Source organism: Cotesia glomerata, linkage group LG1 (genome assembly GCF_020080835.1).
Source record: "Cotesia glomerata isolate CgM1 linkage group LG1, MPM_Cglom_v2.3, whole genome shotgun sequence".
Classification (NCBI taxonomy): Eukaryota; Metazoa; Arthropoda; class Insecta; order Hymenoptera; family Braconidae; genus Cotesia; species Cotesia glomerata.
The window spans coordinates 4,923,572-4,950,750 of record NC_058158.1 but is presented as its reverse complement, the minus strand read 5'-3'; the positions used below and the strand labels follow the sequence as shown (position 1 = coordinate 4,950,750).

Below are 27,179 nucleotides of genomic sequence, written 5' to 3'. Positions count from 1 at the left end.
CTCTTGGCTTCATTTATCCGTTTGTCTATAGATATACATACATGTAACATGTATCTAGATGGAATAAAGTGTATTATCGCTATTATTTCTTCTTTGGTCCACTTCAGACATACCTGCTCTGTTGGATTTTTGAACGTACAATTCCTTCAAATGTTGTTTTGAGATACTATTCAATCTCCAGATACTCTCCAGTAGACTATATTTTATTGGTTTCTAGATAATTTTATTGTCCAAGTTGATTGATATTTTATTGCTTTGTACTTTGTTCATTTACTTTAAATGTAATCAACTGGAAGTTTTAATTCGAAAATTTTTGCTTTTTGTTATTTGATTGTCTATAAGATTAATACAAAGTTTTTTTTTGTAATTCAATTAACCTGTTTTTCATCAAAAAGTACATATAACTGCATTGGTGAAGTCATAATGAAAAAATTGTTAATTAATTATCAATTCAATAATTGCTTAGATGAATTTTTGAAAAATAAGAATGACAACGAATTCTAATTAAACTGAAAAGGGTATAGCCAAAACAATGAAAATGCAGAGATCAAAATAATTCAGGTAAATTATTTGTTTTACCGCAGATATTTAATGAAGATACCAAATTAAATACAAAATTCATGTTTTAATGATGGAAATAATTTGGACTGTCGTTTGTACTTCACAAACCGAAATAACCTACCATTATATGAAATGCGCGTAAACATTTACATACATGCATGTATGAATACATGCATACATACATATGCTTGTATTACTTCCCGCAATTATCTCGATGGGTAAATGCCGAGACAAATCGCATCGTTTCGCTAGTTTTAACGATGGACGGAAGTAAGCGTACATGTAGTAGGATATACAAACGACATTTCCTGTTCTCCCAAATAAATCACGAGTCTACTAGATATCGTTCAATCCCCGGAAGAATGATATCTACCTCTTCTTTCTCTCTCTCTCTTTCTATTTTTTATTATTATTTTTTATCCATCAGCCTTAATCCCATCGGAATTATAAAACTAAAAATCCCATTTCGCTTGCATTGACATTTGATGAGAATTTTATTTTTTATGCAGTAAAAAGGTTTTCGCGATAAATCTTCAAAGCTTAGTCTGCTTTTATTCCTATCGCTGAAGATTTATTAACTTTAATCACTTACACAACAAATGGGTTTGATGCACTAAACTAAAATCTAAAATCCAGTGCATTTCAATGTAACTTGTTCACTCCCAGCCCTTCCCTTTCTCAATCTCCTCCACAAATTCCACTTGCGTAACATCATTTCCACCAAAGTTCATGCTGCCAACTTGCTTATTAATCATTCAATTAATCTGCCGGCTAATAAACTTTGATAAACTCAAGTTAAGTTAAGGCAAGTAAACCCAAGAACCTTTGGCGCATCGAAAACTAGTGCAACTAAATCGCTAAAAATCAATCATCAGATAATTTACAGCTGTTATTCCTGGTAGAATTACTCTTTACTCTTTACCAAAGCTTCCATGAAGATCTGGAGTTTCTGAATCGAAAGTTTAAACATTCTCAGCAAAAGTATTAGTTTCAGTGGCTTCGGACTCTTCTATTCAGCAAACATTCATTAAAGAGCCTGAAGTGAGATAGAAAAAGGCCAGCAAAGAGGGTGATAAAATGATGAAGAGATGTTTCTAAAGTTTGAAATGGCTTGCGTCTGTCATTATGAATTTTTAAACTTGTTCCATTTCACCAGGTGTCATCCTTGTAATGTGGCTATTTCAGGGTTCAAATAAAAAGTTTTAAAGAGGTCATACCTAGCATTTCTATGGCTCTCCAGTCTACCGAGTAGAGCGATGTCTGGGTATTTATTCTTTTTTGAATATAAATATACGCTTTACGATTTAAATGTGTCTCTTTATGTGTGTGCATGTATTCCCTGGACTACAAATAGAGACTAGACTTATTGGCTTCTTGTATGTATATTTATGTTTCATCTATACTAAAGAGATTTAAAAGTATTTTGATGAGTAATATTGGCCTAAATCACGATTATTACTTTCGAATAAATCTATCAGTGTATAATAGCACATAATATACTTTTATTCCCAGTACTTTTAACCATATATATTGTACTGCTATAGACCAGATGTATACATGTGGCCTAGAAACAAATCTAAACAAGATGTACGCTATAAAGCTTGACCTAGTCAGTTTTGACATTTCCAATTGATAATCCATTCAGTTGTCAATATATTATTATAAAATTTGCTGACTAGACGTTATTCGCTTGCATGAAAATTAAATGTTAACTATTTTACTATCGATTTATTATGGATGTATAACAGCAATAACATACGATGATAAATCGTGAATCCACAAGCGATCTGCAGAAACCTTGATGCTCATGCTGGATGCAAAATGATGAAGCCAAGCTTAAATCATGCATTTATATTCCCAGTCAGTTGGACGCTAAACCATTAATTCAATCACAAGAGCCAAGATGTACATAAAACATAAATAATGATGGGCATATTATTAAGTGTGTATTTATTTTTAATGCGTAAGCGTACTCAACGAACTGACTACAGTCTACGGAAAAGTATTTTAATTTTAATTTAATATATATTGTGAAAAATAATATCATAAGCAGACAAATGAAAAGTGGTGATGGGAAAGAAACAAAAAATATCGAACGGTCATGCAGAGTGTGTTCAAAATTGATTTGCATAGTTGTTTCAACCTTCTTCCCACCTTCCGTCTGGTACTGCAATTAAGAGCCAATCTAACTCGTCTCCGGTTGGCTGGTTATGCTGTACAGAAAGAGATGTGCATCAAGAATTGTCGAGACGGGCTGTTATGGTAGTATACTATCACGATGTACTCACCCACGCAAAATAAATATTGCCTGTATTGCTCAGATTCAGATACGCAATACTTTATTTTTGAACCGTTGATCGTTGGGTTACGTTCAATTAATAATCCAGTCCCGATTGTTTTATTATTGAACGGCTGGGAATATTAAATGGGCGGTTATTGGTAATGAACGATAATTAGTTAACCAATTTTTTCGGTGGAATGAGAAATTTACGAGTAGAAATCATTTGCAAAAAATTCACATGGTTGGTTTATTTTATTTTGTGTGAATTTGAAATAAATTTTATTGGTATGAAACATTAAACTATTGCATTATTCATAATTCTCTTTGAATTTTCTTTGTTCTGTTAGCACACAGTTTTGGAATTTAGTAATAAAATTACTGTAATTTAGGATTCAGTGAGAAGAAAAATTAACGGATTAAAGTCAATGAATTTTATTTAAAATCGAAACTTATAAAGAATTATTACACCGCATTACAATCGATTAACTCTCAAAAATCACTTTTATGAGTTAGAAAAATTGGTAAATTTCGAGCCTCATTTTTCATAAAAAGATCCCATACAACAACTTGAAAATTCTACACCACATTTGACATTAAATCAAATATATATATATTTTAAGATTCAATATCTTGTACACCGTACATGCTCCTATTACTTGAAAAATAGGTGTCAAAAGCACAGTTCCGTGACGAAGTTCCTGTAGGGTCCAGGGGCAACGACCCTAACGGGGAGGGGTGGAATCCCCCTACTAAATAAAGACCATAATACGTGAATTGCTACGTTTACTGTGTTAAAAATTACATAAGAACTATTGATTTTCATGGAAACATTTTATGTTCCGTTGTAATGCTTTACAACAAAATTTTATGGCAGTTCTTTTTCACATACAATAATATTAATTTGACTGATGTTATCTTCTCTAGACCACTATAAATCTTAACAATGTGAAGTTTGTTCCATTTAAAATGTATAATGACCATAACAACTATAATTTAATCTTAACATACAATGAAAAAAATTATCTTATGTATTAAACGAATTAATCGTTAGATATTTAATCATTAAATTCATAATTGTTTAAGTAGCGTTTAAAAGTCATATGAGTATGAGGTATAATGTAAAAAATAAACTATCCAGAGTGTGGTAACCGCTTTTAATTAAATTTATCCTCGGTGTAAGTTGAATATCAAGGTATGCAGTACATATTTCAAGTCAAAAAAGTAAAAAAATAAAAAGCATATTTGTCATGCGGTAAAGAGGGAATATTTTGAGTTGTTAAATGTGTCTTTTCATGGTAACGTATAACTGGGTCGTTAATATTCATAGAGATGCCCACTTTGGCCAACTCTTTTTGTCGTGTCTCAACTTTACACTGTGTCGAGCACTTCCGGCGATTCCCGCGAGCTTTAGCCTCAACTTTTTTTATTCTATTCTTTTTCTTCCTTTTATCCTACTATGCTATTTTCACCATCATCATCATCATCATCATCATTATCATCATTGCCACCACGACGACAACCACGAGCACGACCACCGTCTCCACCTACTCCTCCCACAGTTCACTGGGAATTCTTGAGTTTAACGTCGACATGCACCCGGAGGTAATTGGCTGCACGTTCGCTCCACTCTTCTGTAGCATATCCAGCTTGTCGTTTGAGTAGAGGGTTTGTTCCAACGACAGCCCAGCACTAGTTCTAGCTCTATAGCAGGTTTCTCACCGCCTCTCCAGCCGGCGAACGCTTTAACTCAACTCAGCTCCGTCTGGTTTGGCCTCTGCAACGCTGAGCGCCATCAGGGAAATAAATTTTCTCTTCTCTAACCTATTTCGGCTTTCAGCAGCCAACCGACGATAGGAAATTCCCCAGAGAATCGAATCTTCGGGTCGTTAGTGACTCACACATAGATTACTATATACATACCTTGTACATTTTATGCTGATGTAGGAAGTTCAATGTAGGGTTAGGTGTGATGAATCATCTTCTGACTTGCTATAATATATACGCCACTGAGGATTTACTAAATTTAACATTGTATTTTAAGTAATGATGGACGATATATTAAACAAAAGATCTCGAAAATTTAAAAACAATTTTTTTAGGTTTAAAAAATTTAAAAAAAAGCAGAGATAATAAATAATTCCATTTTTTACTGCAGCATTTATTTTTTAAAAAGTAAAAAAAAAATTTCCACAGATGATGTTCTTGATTAAAGTAACCTTTTTGTTCGGTGTATGCATCAAATTTATCATTTTTATTTGAAGCTATTCAGCCTCAGCCTCAATAAAATATTCTCGATCAAAGGTATCCAGCAATCTCTGGAATAAATAGATTTCCCTATAAAATTGTCGAGCGAGGTGAAATTTGAGAATTTATCTTACGAATATAATATTTTTTTAAATTTGCGTATTATTCCGATTGAGTGCCCAATATTTTGAATTTCATATACATACATATGTATCTAGGGGTTGCATATATTTCACACGAATGTCACGGCAGATTGGCTGTCCTATTATTTGAATAGCAAAGCCGCAGTAAAAAATATTGCATGAAAAAGAGCTAGTTTTTGGATTCCATTTCAATAGTCTTTGAAGTCAATTCAGCTTGGTCAGTTTATACAAATATTCATGCCAAATATTTATTTTATGACGTCAAATTTCGCGAATGTATTTGAAATGCTTTTTAATTTACGGGGAAAATAATTTTTTTACTTCTTCTGGTTCAGTTGTATTGAGCCTTCAAGTACTGTTGCAATTTTTTTTTTTTTTTTCGATGAAAAGAATATTACCGCGTTGTATTTATTAATTTTTTTCTAATGGTTCAAAAAAAGTGATGAAAAGAAAGTTTTTAATTTTGAAATTATGATTCTATTAGCCGTAACTCAAGTTGAGGGCCACAATAGAAACAGTATCGCAAAGAGAGCATGACCCAGTTAACATTTTTTACTGCTTTATGAAGGAAGGTAATATAAGACAATTATACAGAGTATAAAAAAAAATAAAGTTAAATAACAATGGAAGAACACGGTAATAAAGAACTGGAAAAGGTCTTTTGACAAAAGAATACTCGATTCTAGATTCTCAAATAAAACAGGCAAGGGTATTTCATTTTGTGATTACCTTTACCAGAATAAGTTTCGCGTAATGACGCACTAAACTCAATTACATTCCCGGCATTTCCAGATACAAAACAAAATAAGTTAACTTTCTAAATAACTTTCGTTGTTAACATTAACAAAGTTAAATTGAGCTTTGATGCTGAAAATACCTGTCTACATAATAGTTTTATTTCAATAAAAATAAAATTCAATGTCAGGAACGTAATAATATTTACATAGAATATTGGGGTATGGTCGCGCATTCTATTCCAAACGTGACAGGAAAATTGAAAAGACGCATGAACCCACTGACTATAGTACACGAAAAATGTAAAAAACATTTTCACAGGATGTCACTCACACAAAGATATTGCACTCTTGAGAAATCGATTCTGACAATAACATTCGTGTCACTTTTGCTCGTCTCTCCTGCCAAAAAAAAAAAAAATTTTTCTCTTCACATCATATTTAGATTACATTTGATACATTGAAAAATATACTTTATATTTTCCAATATCTGCCAAAAACTAAAATCTACTGAATCAAACGACTGCTCAAACTTTAACAGCTATTCTACTATTTTATCGAAAAGACTTTTATGGTTCATTTTTCATATGAATTCGTAGAAACGTCTATCGAAAATTCACTTTTTATAGCACCTTATATTACTTATACATATACAAATATACATAAATATCTATATAATATACGTACCATATATAAACGCGTACTTGGCTAGAGACACCGATGTGTTTCAGAATTTATATAGAAATTGCAGATGTATATATTCATCTCTGTCAATGCGAAACCCTTAACGTTTCTAAATGTCATGGCAGAGAAAATACAGAATATTGATAATATAACAACAATTGGGGAAACTTGTGAGCTAGGGTCTTGTCTGGCTTCGATGTCGGGACCACCATGCCACGTCATTTAGCACAATAAACTCTGAACGGTCTTCATGAGCGATAGAGTTGATATTGCATACATATATATGTAGCGCTAACCAAAAGGCAAAGCGAAATGCGGAATGTCACGAATTGAACTTGAGAGAATGTATATATATATATATATATATATGTAATTCGTTTTCATTAAAATGTATTTTGTATGTAGTCTGTATTACGTAGAATGCGATCAAGCGATGAAGGAACAGCGTTGCATATTATATATAAGTTCGATACCTATTTAAATGTTAAGTTTGTTGGAGTATAAAATTGAATAGTAAAACGGGATGGAACTAGTAGTATAAAGACAAGTCAGGTACAGAAATTGTGTTGAAGACAAGCATTTATGGTGAGATTAAACGTACATTGCAGATGGTCTCATCGATTGTCCAGGGATTAGGTGTTTGGTGAAAGTACTCGTTCGCTCCTCTGATCCTATTTGAAAAGAGAAAAGAAGAGAAGAGAAAGAAAAACGAAAATTAAAATAAAAAAATAAATCCGGAGAAGATAAAGAGCTAAATTTATCGTTACTTAAACATAAATTGACATTATTTATATAACTATTACAATGAGCGCTGTCGTTGATAATGCCGTGAAAACTACCCAACCACAAGGAGTTTTTTCTCGAGCTTTCGCAAAGCGAGCTCAACCCTACGAGGAAGGTGAGTCTCTTCATTTAGAATCTCTTGATTCAACAATGAATAATTTTTGGTTTTGCAAACTTAATCTAAACTAGAAATTCGCTTTAATTTTTAATTTGAAGAATAAAAATTAATTATTTAAGCTTTGAAAGCTGCTCTTGTTCATGAATATGCAATTAATAATTCCATTAAAAAGTGGTTTCTGAAAAGGAAAATTAATTTGCATCAAGACTTTGTTCTATTGTTTGCTATTGATTATTTTATAGAGCAAAAAATTCATGACAATGTCAATAAATTCATTAACGATATTAATTTTTTAAAGTGTAATTTACATTTTAATCAAAACATCTATCAGCTTGATCATTAAAATAGCTAGGGTGGAAAAGTACATGTATTTAATTTAATAACGATATTCTATAAGGGTAAAAATAACACTGGTAACGCTGTGCAGATCTCTAAAATAGTCTAACCAGGTATTGAATTTTCTTCAGCTAAATATAATATATTATAACTTATAACATTTATTCATAAATCAATATTCCCAGTAGCAGCAAGAAGTGAAAAAAACTTCTGTACTTTTATTTTATTATTATCATTATTTTTCTTATTCTTGTTCGAAAAACTTTAAAGCTACTACTTTCAAAGTTAGCTTTTTATTTACATAATACATTAAAACACAGCGCGTTGGACGGCCGCGGTGGCGATGGTGTGTTAAACAATATCACAGCGCGTATATTTATTCCACCCCCTTTTACTTATTATGAAAAAAAAAAAAAGACCTTAGCCAAGTATATTTCTCGGTTCTTCCGTAATATTACAGATCTTTATGCCTCACCACCTTAATATATAACACCTCATCCCTTCTTTATTCCCCGAAGGTCTAGTTGGATCGCGAAATCATCTTTATCTCCATCTACTCACAGCCCTACATAGATACATACACAATATATATATAAACCTTACACCTTCTTAGCATTATCCTGCCTTATCGATAGTTGCCTTCACCTTTTCCCATCCCCTTTTTTTTCCTTGACATTATAAACACCTAAAGTTGATTAATACTCGACCTAATTATCATTTTTTTAAATAAAAAATATTTTATGCTACAAAAAAATTCCAATTTTACTCTCATGAAAATGTATATTCATTTATAATATGAAAAAAATATGTGAAATACATAATTTGTATGCATAAAAAATTATAACTAATTAAATTTTTAATTAATTTAATATCCAAAAAAATCCAGTAAATTTTCATTAGTAATTAGTGAATATGAATTTATGCAAAAACTTTGCTCGAGGCACTAGCGTGTTTTCATTTATGTATTTATTAATATTTAGTTTCATTATGAATTTTTTAAAAATATTTTCTAAGCTACAAATATATCTATATAAATTTTTTATCGAGATAGTAAACGGAAAAAGTAGTAGATTAAAAGAACAAACGAATTGACAGGACCAATGCTTGTTGATGATGCTTTATCAAAAGGATAAATATATATATAGCCCTTTCGGCATCTCGGAAATGCCTGGAAAATCCAATTATCGTTAGAGATGGCATGCTATAACCCTTACCCACGTTTGAAGAGCATAGAGAAGATAATACGAATTGAACGTGCTCGGACAGCCATGCTTGTAAGGAAGTTTCGCTTCCCTTAAAGATCCCTTAACTCGACCGGAAGGGTTATTCAGCGTCAAAGCGACCGCTTTTATGGAATATAACTGCTGGATAGTTGATAAATAGAATGCAGAAAAAAATATAGATATGTCTATAAATATATTGGGAAGCACTAGGAAATAAAGAGTGAATGAGCTAACGAATGTCAACAAGCTAGTTAACTTTTCATTAATCCAATCAGCTTTGTGGTCCTGTATTTTGATAACTGGTGATGGGGTGGAGTAATTTGAAAAATTTTAATCTCTAAGACTAAATTACGGTGATTGTCATTACGCTTTTTGTTAATGGTTACAAAGTTTTAATTAACCGGAGAGCAAAGCCAATTATTAATATTTACTGAAAGCTTTTGTAGGTTGCTTATTGATTTTGTGTTTTTCAGTCATCAAGAGTCTGAACCGATTGAGCAAAGAGGGTGAAGGACTTGCCAATGAAGATGGAGCTTCAACGCACCCCACCTTGGCCTTGATGAGGCGCATCCTTTCTGATGCCCAGGTAATTTATTTTCTTGATTGAGTTATTTTGTTAAGTTGATTGCATTAGTTTGAAGGACTACTTTATAATGCTGCGTGAAAAATGTATTGGCCTTTAGAAATATAGCTCTCAAGTTTTACGCTCGCCTTGAATTTTTTAACTGATTTAGGCTCTCATAAATTTAAACATATTTAATCACAAAGTAAGCCTGACATAATAACATTAAGTTAATCATAACGGAGTCATGAATTTTATCGAATCAATTAAGAAATTTTAATTATAAAACTACAATTTATTGTTCATCATTTTTAATCAAATTTTTTTAAGATTCGAGATGTAATTGCAAATTTATTAGATCATAAAATTTGAAGACGGAAATTTTTTAACTTTTATTGTTTAAATTGATGTTAACATTTTCAAGAAAAATGTATTGAGGTCACGATTTAAACTTGAAAGAGACTTAGAATGCTCGGTTGAGAGAATATGTAATGAAAATTAAAAATGAAGTAGCTTTTCTGCAGAGATATTTTCTTGTGTATTAAAAGATTATATCTATGCAGTAGAGTAGACAAAAGCTCAAGCTTTTCTTTCTTTTATAACTCTCGCTCTAATTATTTTAAAAATTTATTGTTGCTTTGTATTATTATCGCGTTGATGAGCATGACCTTTCATATTTATTTTTGTTATTAATAATATTTATTGCATTTTTTAAAAATAACAACTTCCATCAAAAGTGGACAAAGAGCTATCAAGATTAATTTAATGATAAATGTAAATTTGTTTTGCTCAGTTATTTTTTTATAAATGAATACAGAATTAATGCTGTAATTACTGTTATGCAAAAAAGTTTTAACCGACTTGTATTATTAATTTAAAAGTTACATGGCTTTACTGGTGAAATAAAAATTATTATTTCACAGCTTAAACTTTATAAATTTCTTTTATTTTATGTTTTTATTTTTACTGTTCCAAAAACAACTTTTGTATTCATTAAATAACGCACACAGAACATGAAATCTTTTCTATCAGCACTTTAACGCGGAATTTAAAGTGTAAATGTTTTTTTCCCTTGTGACATTATAAAATGAAAAAGAAAATATATAGTGTGAAGGGAGTGCCTTCTAGTACGTGCATAGAGTCAACCGTGGAATATGTATGGTATATAGTGATGTAGTAAGTAAAAGAGGAAGATGTGTTATACATTATGAAGGGCTGAAAATGGTGCGTGAGCAGGCATACAGATCATCTTTAATACATCTGTAGTAACTTCTATTATGTTATACATATATATTTATTTTGGATGCGCGTTACTCAAACTTATGGTAAACACTGACTTGATGTGTTACAAACTTTTACTACCCTATGTATTCATATACGTGTTGCGTACATATGGGAAAAGTATGTACATCTATCATGATTTTGTTCTTTAAAAGTCAATTTCTGACACTGATAGAAATGTAATAGAAAAAGTATATAAATTGATGTGTAAGCAAAGTAAGTTTTATTTGCGAATGATATCAACAAACGATAAATAATAGGAAGAAAAATACCATAAATTGATTATTTAATTTGAATTGATGAAATATTTATTAGCATTGTTGAAAATTTGTTTTATAAAGATTTATATTGTAAGATCAAAATATGAAGATATAATGATCGATATCCAACGAATGTTTAAATAAATTTTTAATTTAAAAACTTTTTAAATAAATTAAATGTAGTTCAGTAAATTATTAAAAATAAAGAAAAATTCAATAAATTAAAGTAATATCGTCAATCTATAATTGAGCGATTATGCTATTGTTCATTATCTGATATGAATCTTTCATTATATTAAGTGCATTACTAAATCAATAAATTCAATATACTTCAAAGATAATTAGCGATAAACTATTTAAATACCCTCATAAATTTTTCTATCAATTTTTTATGAAGCTTTCAACATTTAAAGCTTATTAAATAAATATATATGATCATTATTAAAAAAGTAAAAAATGTATATTAGCTTTTAGCTTATTATCTTTACTGTCTTGTTTTTAAAAACACTAATTTATAAATTATGGTACCGTTAAAATACAAATAAAAATAAAAAATTTTAATCGAAAGTTGATGATTTATACAATAAAAAAACTCGATGTGTAACTTGAGCTTTTGTTTTAATGTTTAAAGGATTTAAAAGCCATACTTATTCTCATTAACTGGTAGTACGTATAAAGTTTCTTCGCTCATGCATGTGTACATTTTCATATAAAGTCAAGAGAAAAGAAAGACAGTATAACTAGCGAACTTTGCAGTAAACTATATACATGATGATATTTGTAGAGGAAAACTAAGTGGCTCCTGCAGCTTCACCACCTGCGGCAACCCCTCGAGCCTCTGACATAAGGCACGTGCGTTGAATATTGTGTCCCAGAGACAAAAGCCGCAAACGTGCTAGTCCTACCCTTTTTCAAACTTCTCATTACACTTCATTGCACTCAACATTATTATTTTTAATATTTTCAATTGCTTCCTATCCCCTGTCCTCAATCCTCAATTTTCTATCTCAAATATATAAAATATCAAGTATGAAAGTGCAATATTAAGTTAGAAAATAACAAGATGTAAAAAACTCAATCAACTTTTTTTTTAATTCTAATTCTCTTCAACGTAAATAGTAAAAAATAGTTTTATATAAAATTTTGTTAGTTTTTTTAAAGTAAAATTCGATTTTTGCACGGAAAAAAATCAACTATAATAATATGATGAATAATAAACAGCTATGTAAATGTGTGTGTTAATACACTAAGACGTCAAACATCTTTTTGAACGCAATTGAACCAGATATAAAATACTAGATAAAATATTAGATAGCATTTTAACATCATATGATAGTAAAGTGAAAAGAAATTCGTGAGATTGGTCTCTTGAAAAGGCTTAACATGAACAATTTACGAATGAAACTCTGACCTAATTCATCCTCCTACGTCCTAAGAGACCATTACAACACTGCTACTGTTGCTTTCTCTCAATTTCCTGACTTGTCACTTAATCCAGCTTATTCCTCTGTCTTTATAAGAGTCCACATAAATATATTTATATTAATGTTTTAAATATACATCCTGAATCCTTGGACAAACATAATTCATAAATTCTTTTATAATAAATAATAAAACAAATTGTCTATTCATGCTCTCTCAAAAAAGGTTTAAGCTTTTGTACTTCCTAAAAATCTTTTTTATTGTATGAATTATTCCTCGGCTTACTTATTACCATTATATTATTCATAAGTTATTAGTGCCGTAATGGAATATTAAAAACATTGACAGAGGATTAAGTCGTCGAAGTTGAAAATGAATTAATCGGAGCTTTCAGCAAAAGGGTTTTATAAAAATTTATATTGTTAATAAAAGATTTAACGAATGTACGCGTTTTAAACTGAAATATCACCTCTTTTTTTTAGTATAAACCAAAAGAATTATAGAACATTAATCTGTTAAGAGCTGAAACGTAAAGCATCGAGGATTTTCGTTCGGATTTCGCTTCCGGTGAATAGAAAAAATATTATTTATTGTTATTAGATTTAAATTTGAAAATAAATTTTTTATATATACTTTTTCTAATCTTATTCTTCATACATAGTATCAATTAATGAAAATAATGAATGATAACTTGACCAATGACTTATATTCAATTTGTTTATAAGAATTCGAATAATCTCGTATTAATTAAGAAAAAATAAATTTTTGTTAACTAAAAAATTAATTTAAAAATAATAATAATAAAATTGTACGTATAATAACAAAAAGGGCTGAATAATTTCGTGAAAAGATAGATGTAAGATAATAAAAATTCTTTTAAAAAGATACATAACACTTATTATATACATAACATTTATATTTTTTTTCATGCTCTGAATAAATCCAGCAATAATTAAAAATTCATCTCATTAAAAATACGTTTTCGCGTTGAAAAAATTTTTACCTTGTAAACTGGCAACAAAAAAGAACGATGGAAGCATAAACGTACATTCGTTACGTATAAAGAAGAATAAAGAGGCACTAAAACGAATTTAAACCAAATATTCTCAGCGTTCATTAGCGTAAGCCCGATCCGAGCAACTGTAACCAGCACCCATACATTTCAATTCGTGCATTGCATTCGTACTCTCGTCTCGGGTCAATCCCTATTGTGGTCAGTAACATATATAGGTGGAGAAGCCGTAATACATCTACATACACACATCCATGTACATACACAAGTACAGAGACCTATTTACAGTAGATATGCTCTACATGCGCCTTGCTCCACCACTAATGGATTAACCAACCCCCTAACTCAAATTTCCTTCTCTATCTCTGTATCTCTCTCAGTGCAACCCAATACTAAAGCCCTCTTTGTCATCTAACACCCTTTAACCCACCAATATCCTACTCCAACCCTCACCTACTCAGCTCCCTGGTGTATTTCCACAGCAATTTCATGCAGTACCAGTCGCCGAACATTTCAGCAACCAAACAAGGATCGCGTGTTAACTCACGCGGTTTTCGCGTTCGAACACGGGACACCCCATCATCAAAATCAGCATTATCAAATCTTTCCCCATGGATGTTTATTTTAAAATGGCTCAGACACGATTTTGCAAGCGAGCACTCAACTGTAAGCCGATTAGTGTTTTTTTAAATTTTAATTTTACGAAATATTGTGGCTATCCATCCAATCCACTACAATACATCATTGAACTAATGCTACCAGTCAAATTGGGGATTTTAAGTCCAACAATCGTAAGTCATAGGAAGCTTAATTACTCCGGTAATAGATCATTAATTTATAGTCGAGTCGTTGGTTGAAATATAAATTTAAATATTACACTCAACTTTGCCAAATTTTTTATTTTTAATTTTGAGGATATATATTGCCCATATTTCATCGACTGGATTGGAAAAAAAAAATAGTTTGCCAGATAAAGTACTCACACTTGACCTCTCAATTTTTTATTTTTTATTCAAGCGATCGTACTTGAATTTACTAGGACAAGAATCATAATTTTAACCACAATGGTGAAGAAGATTTAATTGATAAGAATTATGCAAAATCGAACGAGCTCTTATCAATATCTGTTGGAAAGTTATAGTTTATAAAAAAAATCGGGAGATTTAATGTATAAAAAAGATACTATTCAAAATTTGACAAATATGTTCAATTAAGAAAATAATTAAATTATGAATTTTTTTATAAATTCAATAAATTTTTCAATAGATAAAATTATACATGAACTGAAAAATATGTAAAATAATTTTTTTACTATAGCAATTCCGAAATTTTTTCAATCAATTAATTAACAAATAATAAACAAACAAATTACTTTAACTGTTGATGAAAAAATGTTTAAAAAATAAATGGACCGGCAATAGGTTTCCCGGCAGAGTTGTACCAGGCAGCAAAAAAAATGTAATTGCCTCTTGACTTCTGCTGCTTAGATTCGTAGGTAGTTAGGGTAAATGAAAAATCACTCGATAAATCCACCAGGGCAATTTTAATTGCCTCCAATTGAAATAAAAAAAATAAAAAAAAAATATATATATATCTGATACACTAGCGCTATTTTTTTTCTTGTTTTAATATACCAAAAATCTAAACTGGTGGATATAGGAGTTGAGCAAAATATTTTAATATTCAGCGACCTACATTTCGGAATGACGAAATGAAAAAAATTAGACAACCGGAAAGATGTGGAGGCTGTGACAAATGTTAAGCGATCTGCAAAACTCGGTCATACGTTGCACTTTTCACTTTTCGTTCGCAATGTTCTTATATACACATTTATGTATGTATATAGATATAAGTCCTAATGTAAGCGAGAATATCAGGAAACTGGCTCCATCACATCTATTTTGATAGTGTCCCAGCACACACATGTCGCTAGCGTCATCCTCGTGTCGTATAATGGTTCTTAATTCGATGACTCTCGTCTTGTTCTTGTCTCTAAAACGAGAGATGAGAGACAAGACTAACCTAACCGCGGTTAGGTCGCGATCGAGGTTGCGAGACACGATCGTGTGTTACCACTATACTGTACATAATATAACACTCGCGGGTACTCGTGTGTAATTTTCACCGTTCAGCTTAACTGAGATCATTGACACTTTACCGCTCAGACGCGGATATTTTTTTTATTAATAAAAAAATATTACAAATTACAAATTACGAAGGTAAATAAATTGCCGTTATAAGAATGCAAGTGTTGTAATTATAGTAATAATAGTTAATAATACAATGCGCGGAGGTTTATAGTTTCTTTCATCGATTAAGATTTATATTGAGACTTTAGCTTTACTTGTACCGGCAAAAGAGTTATTCCAAGGGTTTATTGCAATGATTCGCTACCACGCCTCGTGATCCACGTGCATGCGCGAGTTACCACCATCATCATTACTATTACCATCATCATCCGACCGAGGGATCTATTAAAATCTGCAAAACGAGTCTTGTATATATTACTAAGTGCAGTGTATTTTACTTTTCCGAGTACTCTGTGTTGAAGCATGAGTATTATCAGTGGACGGTGACATATAATTATCGAGCTAAATAAAGATCTTTGTAAAAATTTATACATTATATTTTATACTGATGAATTAAAAAAAAAAAAAAAAAAACTTTAAAGCAATTGATATTCGCGTAAAAATTTTTTTAACAAAATTTTCAATGACACAAAATTTATGAATTTGATTTTATGTTTATATTGTACTTTTTTTAGAACATAGTCATAGATTGTAATGATATAAATGATTTAAAATGTATGATGATGATGATGATTAAGTGATTACAATTTGTTAAAAATTATTTGAATAAAGATCTTTATCAAATAAACATGAAATATTCATGATAATTATAGGGTATATAAAAATGATATAAATAAAAAATCAGTTAACACCTGCGTCTATCAATTGTAGAAAAATAAAAAATTTTAACTCGACGAAATAACATATACACAGAAAAAAAGTTAAATTGAATCAAGAGAAAAATTCTTGAACCAAGAAAATAATTTTGAAAAATTTCATTGTCTTGAATCAAGACAAAAAATTCTTGAATCAAGTAAAATTTACTTAAACCAAGAAAAATTCATTATTTTATGAATTTTTCTACTCAAATCAAGAAGATGAAGTTCTTTAAAATTAATTACTTGATTCAAGTTAATTTTTTTTTCTGTGTACAACAGCGACAAGTAAAATAATTTCAGTGCGTATAATTCAATCACGAGTTTCGTAAAATCCTGCAAAAATTCAAGATTACCATTTTACATAACTAAAAATAATGTTTTGAGTGAAAATAATTCGAACGAGACCTATAAATAATAATTATAATTATGATAATTAAATGTTTTAATATTTGAATTTATATCAACATGCAAATTAATAGATATTTTCTATGAGCTATGATGATAAGAGAAAAAAAGCGTAGAAAAATAAATTTATCGAGAATTATTCCAGTGAATTAATTTTTCCACTCGATTTTACCAAGCTCGTCAGCTTGTGAGTAAACTTCATCGATCGTGACCCTGGTTATTAATATAATTCACAGGGACTAGCCGTTGGATAAAATAAAATAACTCTGTAAATGAATCAGTATCTATGCAGGGTGAAAAAATGAATATACATATATGCGGATTATACATGTGAATATTTATTAATATAAACCGGAGAAAGAATCGCGAGAATGTTTTAATGAAAGAAAGTAATGTAATAAATGAATTTTTTAGGCAAAACTCCGCGTGATGGTGGAGGAGAACGCAGCAACGGGTGCCCGACTGGACGGGGAGCTGGAGCGTGCACGTGGTGAATGTGCAAGTCTCCGGGGTGAATTGAGAACCGTCCGCGGCGCCCTAGTGCTCAACAATAATCACACAAATAATGGTGGTACGAGCAACAGCAGCAATGCCAGTGGTAATTCGACAAACAGTCCAAGTACCTCCGCAAGTACTACAGCTACAACTACCAACAATTTATCTGCGCCGGCGAGTCAAGACAGTACTGAGTCACCAGGACACAATAGTCAAGAGGAAACTTCGAAACGTTTAAGTGCTAACAGCAGTCCTGTCGACAAAAGGAGCTCTGCTAGCGAAAAATCAGTCAGCCCCGTTGACAAAGGCAACGGTCCGATTGATAAAAAACACAAAAAAGATCCCAATAGTCCTATTGATCGCTCCAAAACTAGTCCATCTGCCGGTTTGTACTTTACATTTTATTAAATATAAATTATTAATATTTTATTCTCATTGCTTAAAGCAAAAAACATTTTTACCTAAATTACTTTCATATAATTTCATTTTATACGATTAAATTTCTATTTTCCCTGGAGCTGAAAACTCAAAGTCGAAACTATTCTCCAGAGAATAGTCTAGGTTTTATTAATTTTAAAGTATATTCTTGTATTATTCCATTCTACCGACGTTTCGAGTCTCTCGAGGAAAGTATTGATGTGAAAAAATCAATGTGACGGAAATTTTTATCAATTTTTTATTACTCAACTTTTCTTTTTTTTTTATTTTTTACGTACATTCTTGTATCTTCATTATTATATCTGAAGTATTTTTTTTTTAATCAACTAACAGGGCAAAAAAAAACTTTAATTTATTCCATCAAAATTTAGTAAAATAAAATATTATATTGCACGTACTTTATTAAAGCTGGAAATTTGAAAGTTATTACTCTGACAAATTTAATCATGTTTAAATTACGTGAAATATTTGCTGGGTATAAATGAAAATTTTATATCACAGTGTCATGCAACATTTTATTTTTCACAATCCTGAAAGTGAAAAATACTGAACTATTTTGTAGATTTATCTTTTAAGGGAGAGTTTTTGTTACTAAATTACTCTGGGTTTGAAATAAAAAACGCCAATCATATATATGTAATAAAAATGATAGAAAAAAAGTTAATTATCAATAAACTTTCATTTACGTTCAGCGAGAGAAAAATACCATGGGGAATTTGAAAAAAACGTCCAAAAAATATAAAATAATCTGGATAGACATTGTTAAAATTATTGGTCTCGATTTAACGCGAATGTTTTGCGTAAAAATTTATAATTTGAGGGGTTTGAAAATCAAATACTGAATGATTTTTTAGAAATAAAAAAAAATTATATAATACTAAAGTTAGCCGACACTTGGAATTTTTTTAATATTTTTTAATTTATTAAATTAGAACTGAAGAATATTTTTTAAAAATTACATTTACAGTTTTTTAAATTTTTTAAAAATGAAATTTTTTTTTTTAATTTTATTTTTGTAGTAATTTTTTCAGAAAAAAAAGTTCTAAAAATTTTCAGATGTCGGCTAATTTAATTTTCATTAAAATTACTCGAAATTTTATTATAAAATTATTTATTTTTATATTGCTGACAGAAAAATTTATTATAAATTAAATTAATTAAATTTTCAGAAAGAAGAAATGGCTCACCGAGCCGCAGTCCAAGTGAAAAAACCCGACGTCCATGGACATCAGCGGTGGAAAAAACGCGAATCAGCGGCTCCGGTGGCAGCGTTGACTCGCAATCAGGCAGTGCAAGTCCAGATCGCGGTTCACGAACCACAAGTTTCTTTCAACGTAGCGGAAGCGAACGATCCAGCGGTGAGAGACTACGTATCACAACCAACCGTGATTCAATACGGTCGAACAAGGATTCGAGCATCGAACATGACAAAGATAGTTGCAGCAAAGACATAATTGATGGTGATGTAAGACCAGATGAAGACAACGAACCTCCAGCTCCGGCTCCTAGCAGCAGACCAACATCTCCCGCTAGTTCACTCGGTGAGCACTCTCTTCAATTATTTATGTGTGAATCTACTCAATGGAACAGTAATTCACTCTCTTGTTGTCTTGTTAAACTTTTCTTGTTTTATTCTTTTTTTTTTTTTTTTTTTTTTTCACTATAAAAACTTTTAATGATACTAAAATTAATTATTTCACGTGAACAAAAAGTTGTTAAATAACTGTACTTTAACTTTCATCATTTTTATTTTAATTAATTATTAGTATTTATTTTTTTGTTTGCTTAATTGTCAATCAGATATAAATTTGTTTGTAAAAGTTTTATTAAAATTCATAACTGGGAATAGTTAATTAAAAAAAAAATTTTTTTTTAATATTTCAATACTCCTCAGTATATTTATTTTAATTAAAATTCACCGAGAAAAACTTTTAACGTCGGTGTATAAAAATAAAGCAATTAAACTCAACGGCAAACGTCGAATTAAAAAGTTCTTTGAATCATTTATATTATACTCAAAAAAATTTATCAGAATTATTATTATATCCAAACTCAACAGTAAATATTTAAAAAACCTGATTAAATAATCACATTATGATGTTACTTATAAAATACTATTTATTATTTTGAATTTTTAATATATTTCAGCTTCAAGATTTTCCGGCCTTCATACCGGTACTTCAGTTGAGTTGGCGAGCACTCGACGACTCCGTTTAGAGAATGAACGACTAGTGGCAGAAGTTGCGAGATTACGACGCTTATTACTAAGCGGTGCAGCACGAGGCGAGGTCGGTGGTGAAGATGCAGCCATTGAAGAAGAAGCTCGTTTTGTGGCTCTAGAAATGGAGTTGCAACACTCTCGAGAGATTATCCAAGCCCTTAAAACTGATCGCAAAAGGCTCAAAGCTGAGAAGTTCGATCTACTCAATCAGATGAAAGCACTTTACAGTACTCTCGAAGACAAGGAACGCGAACTCCGTGACTTTATACGGAATTACGAGCAGGTAAGACACATAAAAATAGCTCATAATATATTAAATTCTTGCATGACCGTAACTCTTCGTGCTAAAATAATTCTTGTAAAAAACGTAATATGTTAATTTAATATTCAATCCATGCACCAGACACCAGACTCTAGTTCTCTAAAAAATTTGACATTAATTATGACTGAGAAATGTTTTTTAAGAAATATAGCAATTTAAATTATTTTCTTAACCATTAACATTTATATTATAATGATTATTATGTCGGAATTTATCAATTTTCTCACCCTGAATCTCATAACTCACTTAATTCGTGCTTTGCATTTCCACATCTCCAAAGAACTTCTTCATCAATCTTTGTTTTTGTGCATAGCCAGCTTTTCTTACCAGACGATTAATGGGCTTAGCATGAACCCACGTTAAAACAAATGTCCACATAGAATTAAACTCACTGAAATACCGCAAAACTCTCTATACAATCTAACGGTACTTTGCTAAGTGAAAAATAGCTTACAATAAAAATAAACTATCAGTTTTCCATTACCCATCGGCATCGCCATCGCGATTTTTTCTCTTCTATTTTTTATCCTCAATAACCCAGCAAAGTATCATCTTTCAAGTGCATCTCTCTCAACAGTGTCAATACGAAATCTGTCGCAGACAACTCGAGTCCATGTGTCCGTGTCCATTTATTGATAAAATTTTTCCGACAATCTCTCGCATCAGGCTTCCATTCTACTTGCCCTTTTTCACTTCTATTTCTTCTATTCTGTTAATTCCCGTGTTCTCCCTTTTCCTTTATTTCCTTTTCAACAACAATTCAACACCATCTTGTCCGGACAATTTTCCACCCCAGCTTAACTTCCATCCCAACTTTTCGTCTCTTATCTCCCAAGCAAATACCAACCAGCTATTCATGGATAGCATTAAACCGAATGAGAATAAAACCGTATGTTATTCTCCGGTGCGCAGCTATCTTAACAGCAAATCGTTATTTAAATTCACCCGATAAATACTCCTAATACCTTGATTCCATTTTAAATTCTTTAATTTCTTTTATGCTCAAATAATTAAACAATTAAATGTGAAATACTCATTTAGTGTAAAAATTTTAAAGAATAATTATATCATCAAAAAAATATTATAATTTCAATTTTAATTATAATACATAATCAAATTATAATAATTAAGTTATAAATTATAACTTATAACTTACCAAACTATTTAACTTCTCTTTTCCTCTAGTTTCTTCTCTCTACCTGTTTGCATTAAACTCATTACGTACTAACTTTACCCGATAAACTGCTTCCACATCGTTACAATATTTGTTCATAACGGTATAAATGGATTAATCCGGTCATCCAGTCTGCCTAATACTAAAACTAATACTGATAGTTGATAACTATATCTGCACAGTGAATTCCAATTACTTAAGCCCTTATAAAAAGTACCAGAGTCAAAATTGAATTTTAAAAAATCCTCAATAAAACGACCTGTTAACTTTATTAATTCTTAACTACCAGTAAAAGTAGTCATAGTTTTGGTGTTGGTTTGATTGGGATGGAGTTACTGCCCGTATGTGGTTTCTCACCGTTTGATTTCAGCGGATGAGGGAAAACGAAGCAACACTTGGACGACTTCAACATGGAAGTGGATTGCCGAATGAAGAACGCGAACGAGAACGCGAACGTGAACGCTGGAGTCTTCTAAGAGCTGCCAGGGATGAAGCTGACCGGAGTGTCAGTTTAGCAGCGAGCCTCGCTGATAAAGAAGCTGCTCTTGCTCATGCTCATGCAACTATTAAAGAAGTAACTAATTCTATTTTCTCATATTATCTATATTATTAAGAGAATAAGAAAAATTTTGTCTCCAGGATAGTCATATGATAAAATCGGTTTTTTTAGTGAAATTTAGTGTCATTGCAAAAATCTTGACTTGAATTTGTGCCTTTTCAAGGTTTCATATCATTCTCACCGATAGTCAATTTATGATGATGAGTATTAAGGCTGCATTCGAAAAAGCTCTATCTCTAGATACATAATTAAGAAACGACCTTGTATCTTGTGAACTATTGACATTTTTATAAATATAAGCTCACCTCGACATTACACTCATCGAGACCTTTCATTTTAGTACCCACATCAATTTTTCATATATATATATATATATATATATATATATATATATATTATATATATATGTATATATGAAAAATATATCAAAATGCATGTGGATACTCAAATGAAAGTTCTTGATGAGTGTAACATCGGGATGAGCTTATATTTTTAAAATTGTCAATAGTTAACCCCTCAGAACTCACGTGAATTTTAGTGTCTCACTAGCACTTGCGTGAGCAAAATGCTCATAACGTGAGTGCTGACGGGTTAAGAAAGTACAGTACAATTTAACATAACTAAGAAACGACCTTGTATCTTATGAACTATTGACATTTTAATACATAATAATATTAATGGTTTATTTATTTAGCCTTTGGCTATATATATATATATACACAAATTACAATATAATTCACTCGTATTACAATTTATTCATTTGCATATCGTCTTTTAATTTAATTTTAACTTTCCGCTATTAATAATATAAAATAAAAATATATCATACAATACGTCTCAGGTCATAATTTATTCAACATCAATACATTAAACATCGATCTTCATCTTAATATATTCAGCTAAAAGTCTCTTGAAACCAGAAATAGTTGCTTGATCTTTTATTTCTTTTGGTAAATCATTAAACATATTAAAACCTAAATATGTAATCGTTTTTTCGGCACTTTTTGTTCTAGTATTTTTTACATTAATCAAGCAACTATTTCTAGTATCATAGTGACTGCCTTCACTCTTTCTTATGACACGATCACATAAATAATCAGGTGCAAATCCATTTGCCATTTTATATACTAATATACAGGTATTATAAATCATCCTCTGTCTTACTGATTGCCACCCTAATGTTTCTAGCATATTTTTAATTGATGTATATCTATTTACTTCTAATATAATACGTACAGCTCGATTTTGTAGTTTTTGTAGTGTATTTATTTTCATTTGACTATAGTTTATCATTATCGAACTGCAGTACTCGAAGTGTGGAGCTACTATGCTTTTATAAATAATAGTTTTTGTATAAACACTAACACTATGATTTAGTCTACATATATATACATATGTATATATGAAAAATATATCAAAATTCATGTGGGTACTCAAATGAAAGCTCTTGGTGAACGTTACATCAAGATGAGTTTATATCTTTAAAAATATCAATAATTAAGAAATGACCTTGTATCTTGTAAACTATTAATATTTTTAAAAATATAAGCTCACCCCGACATTACACTCATCGAGACCTTTCATTTGAGTACCCACATCAATTTTTCATATATTTATATATATTATATATATGTATATATGAAAAATATATAAAATGCATGTGGGTACTCAAATGAAAGCTCTTGATGAATGTAACGTCGGGATAAGCTTATATTTTCAAAAACGTCAATATTTAAGAAAGTACAGTGCAATTTAACAAAAGTCATTATTTAATAGAGCAAAATTTTACTTTTTTATAGTTCACCAGTTACGGCAGTCAAATAGTGACTGCAAGGCTGCTAGTTTTAATTAATTATTATTTTTTTAATTTTTCAAATTAAAAAAAAATTTTTAAAACTAAAATAAATAACGTAAAAAATTATTATTCAGCTTCAACGGCAATTAGGGGATCGGGGTATTGGAAATGTGTGTTTGAGTGACCAGGAGTCCCTCGTCTCATTTCCCCGAGGCAGCGTTAATGGGACAGCAACACCTGGTGCCTGCAGCAACAGCGGAGTTGGAAATTGTGTACCAATGCTGCTCCCGCACCTGGGCTCCCAACCGCCCTTGGGCATGACTGATCTCTGTGTAGGCAGTGTCACTAGCACGGGTGTATCTGGCACTGGACAGGCTGGTGATCGTGGAAGCTGCAGCGCCGATAGCGGTGTACGCGGGTCCAGCGATCGTGAAAGCGGTGGTGCTACAAGCGTCGGTGGGAACTTATCAGATTCTACCACTGATGGTTAGTGCAATTTACCTCTAACTATGCTCTATTTTATTTTTATTTTAAACGTTATAAATAAGTGCTAATATAATTGTCGTAAATGAATTAATTAAAAGGTATATTCTTTTAATGTAATTGAGGAGGTTCTCGGAAGTTTAAACGAGATTATTTTTTTATAACTAAAAACAGCCAAAGGTTAAATTTAATTACGTTTCAACAAGAGCGAAAACGCAAAGCACGATTAAAGTCTCTTTTAAAAGCTTCCCACAGAGAACTAGATAACTCCTCACTATTAATTGTCCAATTTTTTCATGCTCTATATACAATTATGTAAAAGGTCGTTCTTCAGTAAGAGGATTTTGTCAAGGTGAAATAGTTGCGTAGGCATTTTTTTGTTCTTAATAACGATGAAAAAAAGTTTTAATTAATAAAACAAGAACCAAGACTTATTTTAAATTTCTTTTTTTAATCATCTTTGAATGGACTGATAAAAAATATAAACTTGATTCAAGAGATAAAATTTACTTGAAACAAGAATAATTTCTTGGTTCAAGAATTTTTCTCTTGAATCACACAGAAAGAAAAATTTCTTGACAAAATTCTTGGCTCAAGAAAATTTTCGGGTACCTGAAAGAAGCCCGACGTTATGTTGGCCGAAGTGAAAATTTTTCTTGAAATTCTATTCTTGGTGGAAGTAATTTTTCCTTAATTCAAATTATCATAAATCATCAAGAACTAAATTTTTTGGAGCAAGAGGCTAAATTTTCTCTAAACAAGAAGATTTTCTTGACTTAAATAAATTTTCTTGGATCAAGATACATATTTCTTAATACAAGAGAATTAATTTTGTTGGACTAAGTGAAATTTCTTGTGTCAAAAAAAAATTTTTTTTTCGCTCAAGAAAATAATTAGAAAAATATTTTCTTGGCTCAAGTGAACCTTTTTTTCTGGGCAAGTTATTTTTTTTTTATCAGTATGTAGATTCAATTAATGATTGATAATTTTTATATAAACTTTCTTTTAATAAATAAAGAGTATGATTATGGCAAAATCAAGCTAGTCAGTATCGATACGATTTTTTCTTCTCTAATAAACTATTACCAAAATATCAAGAGTTATTTTTATTACACACCAGTGAGTATCAGCTCACATTAACAAGTTTTCGAAATAACTAACACAAGGGTGCAACATAAAGAACACGTTAAAGGCGAATTCGGCTTGTCTTGTTGTCTTTTGCGGGACACCCACTCAATACCATTCACTCTCTTTCTCTGATCCTTACATTCAAACTGTCACTTTAAAAAATAAATTTATCATATTTATTACATTCTTCACGCCCAACATTATCACATACATACATACAAACAGAACAGAACAATATAACCACCATAAACAATATAGAATATATATTTAACGCAGGAACACCGACAATAACTGTTGAGGGAAGTGGCCTCGACATGGACAGCATCTCCGTGATCTCTTCTATAGCCCCATCACATATGTACCAGTGTAAGTGTACAGTTTAATGGTTATCGTCATCTTACCATCGCTTATTATATCTATCAACTCTCTGCCTCGCTTTTTTTATATAAATTATAAATTTATTTCTCTCTACATTTTTATCCCTAAAGTCCATTTATTTTCCATAACCATAAATAAAAAAAAAATATTTTACTTGTTCTGCTTTTATAAAATTTATAAAAAGAAAAAAATCAAATATATATTTCGTTACAGTAAATAATAAATGATAAATGTTTTTCGAAAAGCATGAGCATGAAAAAATAACAGTATTGATCCTAACACGCGAGTGTATGTATGTTCTTTATGTTGCATCAATCGTTAAAAAGTATCTATTGTTACCATTATTATTATTCTCATCAAATTTACTACCGAATTATTTGTGAAAAATAAAAAATCAATAAAAAAAAAATATAGAAAATTAAATAAAAAAAAAAAAAATATTATTTCAGCAGCAACAACGCCAAAAGACTGCAGTCCAACACTGTCGCCGTTAAATGCATTCTCACGGGCAATGAACACATCGTCGATGTCGCGATCGGTCGAGCAGCTCTCCAGCCCGATGGATTCTGAGCCGAGGAGATGCAAACAGAGTCCACCTGTCGTAGCACCTGTCGCTCACGTACGCTCATCTGCGACAAGAGGCGGGCCCTGGGGATCTATTTCCAGGTACAAAGAACAGATTTCGTTCGTATTTTATTCTATACCAGCAATTTATTCTTTACTCAATAAGTATTCTTCGTAAAAAATGAATAATTATAACGGAGCAAAACTTTTGGGTTTAATTTTTTGGATTTTATTTATAATTTACTACTGCTTTTTCAGTGAAATTAACTTCACTCAATAATAAACTTAAAATTTAATTTTGTAATACGTTAGTAACGAGTTTTGTTTCGGTTTGTTTTCACTAATTGCCTCAATTTTATAAAATAATAATAATTATAATGATGATAATGATAATTGAGTTTAATGCTAGATAATTAGAACGTCTAAAATAAGTTAATAAGCTTTAAGTGCTAAAGCAAGCTCAAAATTTTCTACCAGCATCTTGTCGAACAGCAATATTATAATTATTAAGCTTTATAAGTGTGCATTTATCTCTTTAACGTTCTGTGAACAAATTCGATGTGAATAGCTTAAACCGACTTAAGACAATATCACAAGCGGGTACAAAGCAGTATCTCCATCATTTA

General features: G+C 30.8%; 1 protein-coding gene across 13 annotated transcripts in view; it reads left to right on the top strand.

Annotated features, from left to right (window-relative positions):
• The window catches only part of LOC123274652 (kazrin), an 84,012-nt gene that overhangs the window by 47,818 nt on the left and 9,015 nt on the right, over positions 1–27,179 (top strand). For 8 of the 13 annotated variants that reach the window (XM_044742429.1, XM_044742432.1, XM_044742371.1 and 5 more), the window contains 8 exons: positions 9,581–9,693; positions 17,411–17,876; positions 19,099–19,470; positions 20,078–20,433; positions 22,017–22,220; positions 24,135–24,486; positions 25,888–25,977; positions 26,439–26,655. In XM_044742429.1, coding sequence (XP_044598364.1) covers positions 9,667–9,693; positions 17,411–17,876; positions 19,099–19,470; positions 20,078–20,433; positions 22,017–22,220; positions 24,135–24,486; positions 25,888–25,977; positions 26,439–26,655 — 2,084 coding nt within the window. In that variant the 5' untranslated portion in view covers positions 9,581–9,666. Of the gene's footprint in view, positions 1–7,255; positions 7,546–9,580; positions 9,694–17,410; positions 17,877–19,098; positions 19,471–20,077; positions 20,434–22,016; positions 22,221–24,134; positions 24,487–25,887; positions 25,978–26,438; positions 26,656–27,179 lie in introns of those variants that run through there. The other 5 variants (XM_044742388.1, XM_044742380.1, XM_044742398.1 and 2 more) reach the window with 5 other exon arrangements.